Genomic DNA, 13,369 nt, shown 5'->3' with positions numbered 1-13,369 from the left:
TTGGAGGAGGTAAAGGGTGTTCATGGATGGAGTCAGTTTGCATCGATGAGAGTAAAGTTAAAAGAAGGACACTGAGCGAGCACTGGATGTGTTTTGATGTGTTTTAAGTTGTGAAGAAGTCAGAGATGCACCACGTTTAACACTTACTCCCTGTTTCTGCGAAAGGATAAGGTTATTTTTCTGGAAAAAGTCATAAAATGGTGAGTTGAGGACATTTTTCTAAGTTTCTGAAAACGTTTTTGAAACTGTTTGCTAACAGTAAGTTAATGTGAGCAGCTACGTTTGGCTACATGATTGATACAAAGTCATGTCAAGTGTATACTTTTGCGTTATCAGTCAAATAAGTCTATTTTTGTTAAAACGCTACATTAAGAGATTGCTATAACGTGGCGCCTCAGTTAACACAAAGTTGCCAACAATGTCATCTAATTTCTGTACCTTCTTTTCTTAGTTTAACAACTGCGTCATAACACGACTTTAACAGTTCGAAAAAACTTGAAATCAACTAGCAGAACCATTGTTTTAACTGAACAGGATACTATACTGTTCTTAGGCTTTGCCTGTGTCGTGTAACATGTTGGCAGATGTTGAACACAACTTTATACTTTCTGAACCCTTACTCAGTGATATATTTGCAGGTGCATTTTGCCTTCATAAGAAAGATGAGACTGAAAAACAATGTCAAGTTTGCCATCTTGAAAACAAGCATAACTTTATTCATACAAAATAAGATGTAAAATGTTAAAAGATCCATGTGGACTTTTCAGTTTAGAGCTATGAATAAGTGAGAATGTGCTCCTGAGCTGCAGTGGGCCCATCTACACATTTAAGTAGTCATGCATAGCATTCCTCAGTGAGAGCCCTGCAAGGCTTCAGTCAACTGGAAGATCCGTCTAAACAGGTAGTACAACCATGATTTAATTCAACTGTTACTCATAGATTACTTTCTGTACAGCAAAAGGCAAGTGCTTTCAGGAATGTATGAAGCCAACAACCTCCAAAAATAGTTTAATTACAAGTGCTTTGATCTTCATTTGTTTTGTCTAGTTTCATGCATTCAGCCAGTACACGGGAGAGATTTGGTAGGAATCACACACACGTACATGTACACAACAATCTCTACCAGTCATTTGTTAGGCAAATAACCAGAGTGGCCTGCCTGCAAATACAGATGCGTAATACTTTCCCACATTGTTATAAGCCCTTGTAACGAAGGCTGACCAGGGAACACAGATATGTGTTTCCCCTGCTCAAATTCACTGCAATTTCCTAATGGAAGCACCCATGCAAAACACTGAGTCCTTTATGTGGGACCATTTTTCATAATCAAAAACTTCAGCCACTTTCACCGTGGATGTTTTCAGGCACCTCTGGGACAAAAATGTCAGTGTTTCGTAGAAAGGAATGTTGACAGTCAATGCTAAAGCTATGTGTCTGTTATGAATATGGCTAGGGAGACTGCATTTCAGCATCTTATCAATGTCATTTGTCATCGTAATGATAACACATTAGTACAGTCGAACAGCAATATCCTCTCCTGTCATTAGTAGTGTGCAAACACAGATGCAGTGGTGGAGAATTGCAAATTGCTAAAGTAATTGTGACGAGGCAGTGACTTTACTTTGCCAATAGCCTCTCGTGGAAATCCCTTCTGTTACGGACTCACAGTGAGCAGAGGAACATACCATTCATTTCTAAAAAGGTCGTTATGGATTCATTGTCCACCCACCACCCCACTAAGGACCCCCTGAGATAAGACATGGATTAGCAACATAATCCAGCAACAGCCGCTCTCCTGCAGGTAGATGTGTGAAAATGCTTGCATACCACACACTTGTTTAGCAGATGGGAACAGATTGCCAGATATATTTAGTGCTTAATACATCTTTTTATAGTTTTCAATTTACCATACATTGTATGCTGTTTGTGTCTAAGGCATCTTTACTCTAATTTGACAGTAAAGGAAGGAGGGACAGGAAATGGAGGGGGAGGGGTAGGGAGGGTTATGCCATGTCAGGAAAAGTCAGCCATAATTGAGCAGGAAGCACAGTTTTATGAGAGCCATTATAGACCACCCTATCACCAAGATTTCAAAGGACTATGTTAGTACTATGCTCTATGCATTGAGCTGAGGATGACGAGTCTGCATTGCGATGAGTAATGTCAGGGGTCAATGGCAATCCAGAAGGAGCCTCCATCCTTTGAAGTCAGTGCAGTGGCTGGAACTCTGACAGTCAAGGGCAAAGCTGTTTTCCTGTGGTAATTTATTGTAATCGTACTGAGTTGCTCTATTCATATTAAAATGCATTCAGAGCTTAAACTCAGCCACAAAAGGCCTAAGAAGCAGCTGCGTATGCACTGCTCACCACAGCAGAGGTTCACTGGATGGGTGGAGGCAGTGAGGAGGGGTGACAGACAGCTATGTGGCAGTTTTCAAATGGACACCGTGTTTTAAATAGTATACAGTCGAAGTGTTTCATTTTGTCCGAGCTGGGAAGGCCTTGTCAGTATTCTGTCTTTACTGTTAACAATAACTGCCTCCAAGTAAATTCTAATTAAAAAAATCCATTAGGGGGAAAGTGTTATAATAGGTTGCTATGATATATATATATCATCTTTGCAATACATACTGTTATGTTATTAATGACGGCATGCAGTAGTGAGTTACTGTGGTGGCATTGCACTGACCACATTCTGTTTAGAACCATGGCTCCAGAGCTGGTAGCTGAATCTACTCACATGTCCAATATGTCACACCTCTGACATCAAATGGAAATACTGCAGCCGCAGGCCTCATTATTGATGTGCAATCCCCACAATCCACTTCCATTAGACCGATCATTATAACTGGTAGCTGATGGGGAATACCAGACTCATCTTCTGCTTGTATTCAGTGTGTTGAGGGCAGGTTTATTTACACTGAGTGAGGGACTATAGAAACTAAAATAAAGTATAGTTATGCTTGCTCAGCTACAATGAATTATGATACTAGTGTCTATAAAGATGCTTTCAATTTGTCCTATGCTTATCTAATCAACAGTTTGCCAGGAGTCTCGCTTTTTAAAGTCAGCGATCTGGTGCCTCTTGTAGGCTTCCCCACCCTTTTTGAGGTCATGGTGGGTGGTGAAGTGTGGTGTGTTGGAACAAGTTAGGCTAGGTGGCTTGTAGCAATGTAGCTACAGCACACAAGCAATATGTAATAACTCAACTCTTATGACACAAAAGCTCCACAAACCTTCAGTACAATGTCTTTGCAACTCTTATATACTGTCTCAAAGGGCAAGCAAGAGGTAAAATGGTTCCTTCCTTAAGGCTGCAGTGTCCTCCTGCCTTCCCATGAACCCCGCTCAAATACGTTAACATTACTTTTTTAAGCCTGTCCGTCCGCTCTCCGTAGGGCTGGGATGTGCGGATGTCAGTCAAAGCCTGATGACTGTAATCCTGGCAGAAGGAGAAGATTGGGACACAGCGCTCAATAAAACTGCTAGCCAGAGAGACAGACACCCCCAGCAGACTGAAGTCTCTCCTCCAGGCTTTTGTTTATGACTTTCAGCCCGTGCTTGGAATGCCACTTGCCATAAGTATGCCCCAGAATAACCTAAATCCCTCACAAAACCAGGGAGTCAGAGGTGCACTCATCACATTTGTAAATGATCTCTGGTCCCCATAAGTGACGTATGATGTTATGAAAATGACATAAATGTTTTCCTCACGAGTTACCACATGCTGTTGCGCCAGTCTGCCAGTTCTATCACCCCTTGTTTTTTACTTTTTAGATGATGTGCCATTTGTGCTTTATTATGAATGTAGTCAAACGTGCCGTTACTGTGTGCTTTCGCAGGCCATCCATGAATTGAGAAAAAAAACATGTCAAATCGAATAAACTAGTTTAGGGTTTGCAGTCTGAGATGACACATGTAGTAGTTTAGGGTTGATGTAAAGTAGTATCGTTTAGAAATGGAGTACTTTGCAAGAACATTGCAATTAAGATTTAGAGTGCCATCCTATCCATTCATCTCAAATGGGGGTACGCGGACCCCTAGGGGTACGTTGGAGTACTTCAGGGGGTACTTGAGATTTATTTTATGTTAATGAAAAAAATACCAATTTTAGGAAAAGTAACAAAGTTTGAGCAGCGTGCGTTTTATATTAATAGACTAGAGTTAAACATATTTCAAAACGCGAAGTGTAATAACTGCAGTTGCCTCCCTGTCAGAATGACAAAGATCCTCAGTGAAGCACAAGCCCATGTTTCACTACATTGTAAGTACAACTTATTAAAAAGATCAGTTCAATGCAGCTAATGTCATCTTAGCGTTATTGCATGATATTAAAATGGGTTTACCATGAATTTAGTGATGGATTGTAAACATTTGAAATGTAGCATTTAAGTGTTTCTCAGTTACAATGTTGTTGTTTTAATAAATCAGACACTGATGGTGCAAGGCTGTACTGTACCTCTTTATATAGGCTTTTCTTCCCTAACAAATAGTGTTTGCGCTGATCAGCATTGGCTGCATTTTTTTTTCAAAGGGGGTACATTATTGAAAAAAGTTTGAGAATCACATTATGTATGTTAAATATCCTCAACATGTTTTTGATCCATGTCATTGTCAGTAGCAAATTGTCTGCATTACAGCAGCAGGCAAAAGGACTGTTTTCCTGTCTGTAGAGCACAATTTACCCGTCCCAGCGCGTAATGCATGCTCAGCTGAGTCTGTCATCAACCATAAGGCTGACTTTTCCTGCTGTCTTCCGCTTTATCCTCAATCATTGCTGTTCGATTCAATCATGGTACAGTACCAATCGGATTGAACACTGGGCGGATAAGCAGATGAATAAATAAATCATGGTGAATATCCCTCTCTTTAAGATTCTTGACACCTCGTCACCTCCTGGTTCCTTCAGTGTGTTACTGAGACACTGCTGGCAGTATAGACAGCGTGCTGACAGAGGCCACAGATGTCGTGCAGTTGGTCATCCCGTGGGGTGAGCCAGGTGGTTCACATTTGAAGTCACACCACACCGCAGGCCATGCAGGATGTCATTTGTGGAAAGGTGCATTTTCTTCAAGAGGCAGGTTAAAAAAATAAATAAAGGCATAGTAATTATAGGAGAGAGGATGATTTGAGGATTCTGCCAGCTTGTCAGACATGTGAGAACAAATGGCTTTGCTTCTCTACTTAATGTAAGACAAGGCAATAAAACACGGAGCCAGCTCTTCTGGAAGATGTTAAGATAAGGTAAATCATCCGGTCTGAATGCAAATTACAAACAAGAAGGAAAGTCAATTGAAGTGTTTTTACCAAACACAGGGACCTCTCTTGTCTTTAACACCTAAACATACTTCTTCTCCGCTCCCTTCCTTCTTCTTCTTCCTGCTCCCCTAAACGTTGAACTACACATGTTTCGAGAAAGATGAGTCACCCCTCAAAGCTCTTGTCAGGGCTTGGCTGTACGTTGTCACTTCAAAATGTGTCAGTCAATTTAAAACCACGAGTGTCATGTAACTACGTGTTTCTCACTCATACATCACTTGCTCAGGCTGCGCAGTGTAACCTAAAGAGGGCCTCGCCGCCGTCAGTCGTACTATTTGACATTGTAGCAGCTCCTCCTGTCCTTTTCTCTGGATGCCTTTCTCTCGCGCAGGATGTTTCTCCTCAGGCTATGCACACGCTACCTGCCTCGGTTAGCGCTAGCACTATCTGTCAGCCGCACTGTATTCAGCAGACACTGGCCCTGTGTGCTCACATCCACTGCTCTGGCACCGTGCCCTGCGAAATGGGTGGAGGACAAAGAAGCAGAGGATTTCACATTATTTGTAGACAAAACAAGCTTTGAGACTCAGAATGAGTTATCCTTTGGATCGTGTTTGCTGCAATGCTGTGGTGTAGGTTTGTCTTAGTCAGAAGTTAACTGTTGGGAACTTGTGTTGTGGTTTTCAATTCAACTATAGAGGTAGCATACAGTAGATGGAATATGAGGCTAAAATACATACCATAACAATGGCTGCTTTATATGTTAACATGATGTCATGACAATGTCATCTGCTCTTGTGGATACTAGCAAGCTGAAGTAGTCTGGAAATAGTACTTGTTTTCCCCATAGGAGGCATTTGACAGAAACTGTCACCTCTGGATACAAATTGTACATCTGCAAACAAAGGCAGTGCTGCTGAGGAATGTGTTGTCTCTCATGCCCGTGCAAGTCCAAAGGTCTCTCCTGCCTCAGCATGCTAATGACATTTCCCTGGGCCAACATGTGTGGTTAGTACCACGTCAACATCGCAAATGACCACTGCACCTTAAATCCGAATCAGACATGCTCTGTTCGTCAGACGGTGGGGAAATGAAGATTGTAACAGCACAGTGAAAATGAAAGGCAAACAAAAAAGAGTGCACTAACATATTGAAAAAATATCCAAGTGCACATTAATAAATTAAAGTACACATCCATAGAAAAAATAAAAGGTATATAAACGTGTTGAAGTAGCAGCAATGGTAATATAATACATTGTAAAAAACGCCATTTCTGCCCATATAGTATAGTAGATTTATGTTCAAGTCATTGAAGTCAAGTTTCTAGGAAAAGAGTTTAGGGAAACCCACAGACATGAATCACGTGCCTGGGGTTTGGGTTACATCAAAAATACATTTGACAGCCTTTGGCTTCATGTAACCTTTGGTAAACCAAGCATGGATGTACTGGATCTTATTGAAATATAGTCTGCAAATGGGAATGGGAAACCATTTGATTTAAGGTTTAGTAAATGTGCTTGTTTTGAAGGACAAAAAAAATGAGGGGATTCGTGTTCACTGTTGACTCTCTTTAATTGAATTAGTGACAGAATCATCAGTAAACTTGAATTAAAACCTGACCATGAGCCTGCTTTGAATAGTGTTGTTTCGGCTACAAACACCCCCACCACCCTTCTTTTCACACTAGTTTCTCCACAGGTCTCCACATTGTCTTATCGATAACAAGCCTGTTTTTACCCTTGACACATGGCACACGCCCACAATTAGCATGTGTGAATGTTGTGTACACTTCAACACGTGGTAGTTTCAACAGTCCATGAGGAGCACTATAAGAGCTTCTTTTGTTTTCATTCATTCAGTCATTTGTCTGAATTAGCTTTGGTTCAGATTCTGATGTTGACACAAAAGGTCCCAGACCGTGACCGCATCACAGCCTCTGCTGACAAAGTGCTGCTGTGATTGAATAACACTGAATAACAAGTGCTGTTGGGCTTTTAGAGACTGACTGGCTTACAAATGCAGAGCTCGAAGTGCCTCACTAAATGAATTTGAAATACTGTGTGAATCACCCCGTCCATTTTGTCTTTTAATGTGGTTTGTCTTTCTTCTTTAGGAACTTGTGTTGGCGTAGTTGATCCCCTTAATGCTGCTGTCTGAAGAGCTTGTGCAGGAGAAGAGCAGCAAGCATGGACGGGGAAGACTTTCCTCCCCCACCTCCTGAAAGTAAAGTCAACAAAGCTTTGTCACTCACACATGCCATGCACTTTGCCATTCACATGATTGGAAAATGTATGTTAATGTCGGCCGGTTAGCCCAGTTGGTTAGAGCGTGGTGCTAATAACGCCAAGGTTGCAGGTTCGATAGCCGTACTGGCCAAAGGGTTGGATTGTTAGATAAGACGTAAAGACTTTGTAACATTTAAATCAAAATGTTCCAACAACAGTGGAAAACTCTGTACATTCAGACTCTAATTTTGTGGGGGAAATATGTGATAAAAGCTGAATATATGTGGGCTGGTTTCAAAAGAGAAATCGGAAGACATGACATTTCCTTTAAACAAGAAATTAAATGGCAGATAATATTCGGATCAACATTGCAATAAATCGTTAGTTGCAGCTTTTTGTAAAACTTCAAGCAGTTCACATTTGAGTCTTAAAAGATCCACAAAGAGCTGATAGAAGATTGTGAGATGCTGTATAGCCAAACTCCAAACTACTTTGTGTTTACTCTTGGCACGTATGTTTGTGGTTTACTTAAGATTACAGTGTCAGACTTTAGTGTGACCTGCTAGCTTCTGTAGGTCATCTGGTGGTCACATGACTTCCTGAAGGGCTCCTGAAGCTGGACAGTATAAAGAGTAAACAACACAGATTCCTCTCCTCCTTCTCTTCACGGCTGGGGAGTGTGTGGGCAGAGCAGCGAGGGAGTAAGAAAGGTCAAATGTGCTGCGCTGCTGTGAATACCAGACAATGTGCCTCAGTATTAAACTGAACACACACACGAACACACACACAGCCTCCGGGGATAGACACAGGACCGAGAAATGCTTCGTCTCCAGCTGGCCAGTCACTTGCTTTGTTGCCAGGGCGATGCTGGAGCAGATCGTAACCCGGTGACTCATTTGAGCAGACCATTATGTGGCGGAGTGGAGATAGGACCACAGAACAGAATCCATATTGTAATTATGAATTGACAATGGGCACCTCAGCAAGGGAATGCATGTCAGTGTGCAAGCATGTATATCTCTCCATGATCTTGCATGTTACATAATCACTAAAGTAGAAAGATGAGAGAAGTACAGATACTTTTTTTTTTTTCCAGTTAAGGGATTTTATGAATGAAATCAGAATATACACAGTATGTGGGCTTGCACTGTAGAGTAAGGTCGACACCCAGCACTCTCCATAATGGACTCATAGTTGCAGATGTACTATTGGATGGCTAGTCGTGACTGGTCATCTGGCCAAATCCAATAAAATCAGGTCCTGTTCTCTTTTGGCAAAGTCAAGTGTTTCACATTGACACCACACAGAGAGGATATGAGTGCAAATTGTAGCAATTATTGGCAGATATGAATACACATGACGCGGTTCTGGAGTACCGCTGACTCTAAGCCAGCTAGCGGTGCCTTATCTCTGTCTCCCAAGCCATTCATTATTTCACAGATGGAAAACGACAGATAGCATCTCTGTTTCCAGGTTTGCTCTTGGCACCTCTCTTTTTGTGTGCAACGTTAGTCACGGTTGCAGATGGACATGGGGTCGCAAAGTTGACCTGGACCATTAGTCACAGACCGCTCCTTCACACACTGACTACAGGGTGGAACAACTACCTGTCAAAGCCTGAGGGAATGCTACTGGTGATTTAGAGCTGTGTACATTACTGTGAGGGACTTCAAAGCTACTAGGTTTGCTGCAGGGAGTGTGAGAAGATGTACCTGGTCACTTTCATTGGACCGCTCAGGCCTGCAGGCTACACACAGCTAACGTGGTTCTTTTGATGGTAAGTGTGTGTAATGAATAACCTTATCAGTAGATTTTTATGGTCACATAAACGCTTCAGTTGACCAGGTCTGACGGGAAGGACATGGGCAATCTAGGGAAAGCTAAACATGTCAAGAGGGAAAGGTGGATCCCAGGTGTTACAGGAACGCTTTATGATATGGTTTACACTGCATCTCAAAATGGCCTGGGGGGGGGGGGGGGGGGGGGGGGGGGGGAAGGAAGAGGTCTAAATGCCGAAACCAGGGATCGAACCAGGGACCTTTAGATCTTCAGTCTAACGCTCTCCCAACTGAGCTATTTCGGCATAGAATGCTCACGGTGACATTGTGTACTCGTCGACCACTACATTGGAATTTTCTGTTTTCTTTGGGAACACAGTCCGGATATTAGAGTCAGGCTTTGGACTGTGAGTTGAATACAATCAAGCTGTGACTACTGATGAAATAGCTCACGAAGAATCTGTGGTATGCCAGCCATCAAAACTATGACAAAGATATTATCATAGGACGCTTAGGAGAACTCCTAAAATGTGACTTATATAGGAAGATCTTCAACCCTTGAGAAGTGGTGAGAATGGGAGTTCCTTCCTTTCAGGCGCTGTGGATGTGACTCAGTGTATCCCTCTGTGAACCCTGTTTAAAGGATTTCCTAATATTTTCCACAGTATTCAATTCAGGGTGCATTTTTTGAATGTTTTCTCTCCTTTTTTTCTTTCACTGCACTACTGAATTAAACCTAAAACACCTTCCTTACACATTCAGCTCTAAGGGCCAAAGCATGATGCCAGGTTCTACATTCCACATCTGTTTACTTTCTCTTTATTGAGCTTCACTCACTCCGGCCCACACTATACATCAGATGAGAAATCATGCAACACTCAGGCTGTGCTCCTCACTGGAGGGAGTAACAGCTCCCTTTTCCTGCCGGCCTAATTGCAGCGTGGAAACTGGAAAGACATTTGTTGTCCCTTCCTGTCTCCTACCAAGTGAAGGCTCTGATGCGAGTGTGACGCCTTTGAACCCTGACTGTGTCTTCGAGCTCTGCCCTGGTTGGTTTTGCTTATAAACAGCCAATGTGCTACTTCAGAGCAAATCCCAACTGTAAAAATGTCTGTAAGAAAACATACTGCTGTAGTAGACCCCACCCTTAATTATAAGTCTGTTTGTGGCTCAGTCTTTTAACTTTAACAGCCCAAGGACTAAAACTGCCACCCACAGTTTAAAGAGTTAAATCCTACTTATGTTCAGCCAAATCCTCAACAGCATCCAGTGTGGTATGATGAGCCTGCCTGTCATCACAGAGCTCTGCTTGTTATTCCTCTAATATCTTATGAATGTTATTCTGACATGGACTGGGAGTCAATGTGTCGAATGCAAAGGAAGTTACTGAAAGAAGCTACTTGGAAATAAATCAGAATTTCTAAGAAAAAACTGCTTCATTTTTATAAATGTTGACATAAAATAGTCCCACTTTTCTAGTCTAGTAAAACTATGCTTTATTGATTTGAAGTGATTAGGTCTCATGATATTTAAGCTATTAAAAATAAAGAGTTTTCAATCAAAAATAACTGCTATTTTTTTTTGGCAAAGTACTCAAATCAAGTAAAAAGAGTTGTGTCCAACTTTTCTGTTAATAAAATGCTACATCTATTTAGAGTAAATAGCTTACAAAACATTGAAGCTATCCAAGAAATCAAGATATCTGTATTAAATCTTTATAGATATATTTATTTAACACATCCTGATTGTTTTGTGTCGTAAAACAATGTTACTACTGATACATTGGTGCATCCCCAATACATATTATTTTAATATTCCTTGAAAGTAGATCCTACACACTTTTTTCTTTCATAAAATGGACATTTCAGTTATATGGCCCAGAATATGTCTGAACCTTATCTCTGTTTTCAGTGTTGTCAGACAATGTTCCCCATTTGGCTGATGAAGAGGAGGGGGAAGCCTTCGACTTTGATGACAGTGGTGATGATGTCCCTGAGGCTGACCGCCCACCCCCTCCACCTCCAGCTCCTCTACCCCCCAGCAGTAATGATCAGAATCAGGACATGACAGTGGTTAGTCCCCCTGAGGGGCATCTACTCAGCCCGGACCCCCCAGCACCCTCCATCACACCCCACACAGCTCCATCATCAGCAGAGGAACCAGTTGATGCAAGCGCATCCTCCACAGCAGGTGGAGCAGCAGCAGGAGGAGAGTGGACATCTGCTGCAGAGGGGGCTGATGACATGGAGACAGATTTACCACCAGCTCCACCCCCTCCTCTTGATGATGAGGCAGAAACAGACCCTGGAAGAACAGGTTTGTGTCCCAAAAGTGTTGACATGTTATTGTTGGCTCCAGCGGAGGGAGAGTATTAGCCCTTCCTCTAATACAGTTGTGTATGGAAATGAGATGACTGCAAAGAAAAACTCTGATATTTTCCAGCCGCAATCAAACATTCCCCACATTCCCCCCTTCATGTTTGTGTACAATATCTGGCTGATACCCAGCTCCTTCAGCTCAGGTTCAAGTGGTGCAGTCTGTCCCTCTCTTGACACCTTGTATCTCTGGCTGCCTGCTGCTGGAGGTTGTCTGGCTTTTATCACTGAAGCCCTGACAGCAGCAGCAGGCAGGGCCAGGCTCTATTCTCTCTCATGGGATGTCAACACTGCAATTATTGTTCAGCTTTTATCCTTGTAAAGCATGCATAATTGAACATGCACATACACATTCATTCCTTTGTATTTCTATCAACATGAAATCCTCCATTGGCTATTAATAACATATCCCTGGATTCTCTGGCCTCTCAAATTGACCGCTCATCGTCATCTCTTATTCCAAGCTAACTGTGTACCTTACCCAGAGCTGCTTAAGAAATGCCCATTTTGGATATGTGTGAATGCCAATGACTGTAAGCTTTGAACAAATGTGTTGTAGTTGTTTGGTTAAGTTGTATAGGTATTGAAATGACCAAAATTCACTCGAAAATCAGCGGAAGTATTGTATGTGAGTAGATTAAATGACAGCAATGCATATATGGAAATAATAAATACAAAACACAATACAATGCTAATACACTATATCCTCCTTTTTTTGAAGAGGATAATGTTGTGTTGGTAGTACTATATAGCGGTTTACCTCAGAAGTTCAGAAAAATAATGACAATAAAAATAATGAAAATAATTTGGTTTTCTAGCGATGCTTATAGAAAATTACTCTTTTTACATCTAAACGTTACGTTAATGTTTTGCAATTTATTTAAATATCAATGTGTCTGACATGGCATTTTCTAGAAATCTAATGTATCTTGTGATGTATCTCCTGTCCTCACCAGGCAGCGCAGGCCCGGACGCGTCCCTCGATGACGCTCACCCTCCAGAGGGCGTCCTCGGGTCCTCCTCTAAGGGCAAAGTCAACCCCTACTCTGTGATTGACATCAACCCTTTCCAACTGCAGCAGCTTGAGCCGCAGCAGGGACCCTCCTCTCCAGTGGAGCCCAAGGAGCGGGAAGGGGAAGTCCTGGATATCCTCAGCACCCCCGCTGGCATCACTTCAGGATACTCAGTCCCAGTGCCCTGCGGCTATGCTACGCCCTCAGGAGTCCCGCTCATCACACCGGCTTACACCACACCCGTCATCATCCGACACCTCTCCATGGACGAGGATGGTAAAGTAGAGCCTGCAGCAGGGACATTCTGAAAGTACTTAAAGGCACAGAGCACCCCAAATATTGAAATACTTATTTTACCTTTTGGCTGTAGAGAAGTTGCTTCTTTCAAATATAATGGAACTCGATGGCTTGAAGTGGTCAAAGCAAATAAACATGTACACTACACGTACTAGAGTTCCATGGCCGATATCTCTAACACTCTGTGACTCACACCACAACAATGTAGACTGATTATTAGTATTACATGTAAGAGGAAAAATATGTATTCTATGGACATTAAGGCCCTGTTTATTCTTTTTAGTTTGAGTGACATGATTCCTCTCACTGCACTAAGACCTAGATTTACAGAGCTATGACAGCTAAACGCTGTCTCAGCTACTTCTGTCCTCTGCCTTTGTTTTTCCTAACGCCTTGCCACAAGGAAATAGGGACTAAATGTAG

The 13,369-nt window shown here is 42.1% G+C and overlaps 1 protein-coding gene and 2 non-coding genes across 5 annotated transcripts in view; 2 read left to right on the top strand and 1 right to left on the bottom strand.

Annotated features, from left to right (window-relative positions):
• Window positions 1-34: 34 nt before the first annotated feature.
• The window catches only part of arhgef10 (Rho guanine nucleotide exchange factor (GEF) 10), a 51,043-nt gene continuing 37,708 nt past the window's right edge, over window positions 35-13,369 (top strand). For all 3 annotated transcript variants that reach the window (XM_034111520.1, XM_034111521.1, XM_034111519.1), the window contains exons 1-4: window positions 35-200; window positions 7,372-7,481; window positions 11,173-11,577; window positions 12,593-12,925. In XM_034111520.1, coding sequence (XP_033967411.1) covers window positions 7,445-7,481; window positions 11,173-11,577; window positions 12,593-12,925 — 775 coding nt within the window. In that variant the 5' untranslated portion in view covers window positions 35-200; window positions 7,372-7,444. The remainder of the gene's footprint in view (window positions 201-7,371; window positions 7,482-11,172; window positions 11,578-12,592; window positions 12,926-13,369) is intronic.
• trnai-aau (transfer RNA isoleucine (anticodon AAU)) lies at window positions 7,561-7,634 on the top strand. The gene has a single exon. It is a non-coding gene; the product is annotated as a tRNA-Ile (tRNA).
• trnaf-gaa (transfer RNA phenylalanine (anticodon GAA)) lies at window positions 9,494-9,566 on the bottom strand. The gene has a single exon. It is a non-coding gene; the product is annotated as a tRNA-Phe (tRNA).

The sequence above is a fragment of the Pseudochaenichthys georgianus genome, chromosome 22 (genome assembly GCF_902827115.2).
Source record: "Pseudochaenichthys georgianus chromosome 22, fPseGeo1.2, whole genome shotgun sequence".
Taxonomy (NCBI): Eukaryota; Metazoa; Chordata; class Actinopteri; order Perciformes; family Channichthyidae; genus Pseudochaenichthys; species Pseudochaenichthys georgianus.
This window is presented reverse-complemented; position numbering and strand designations above follow the sequence as displayed.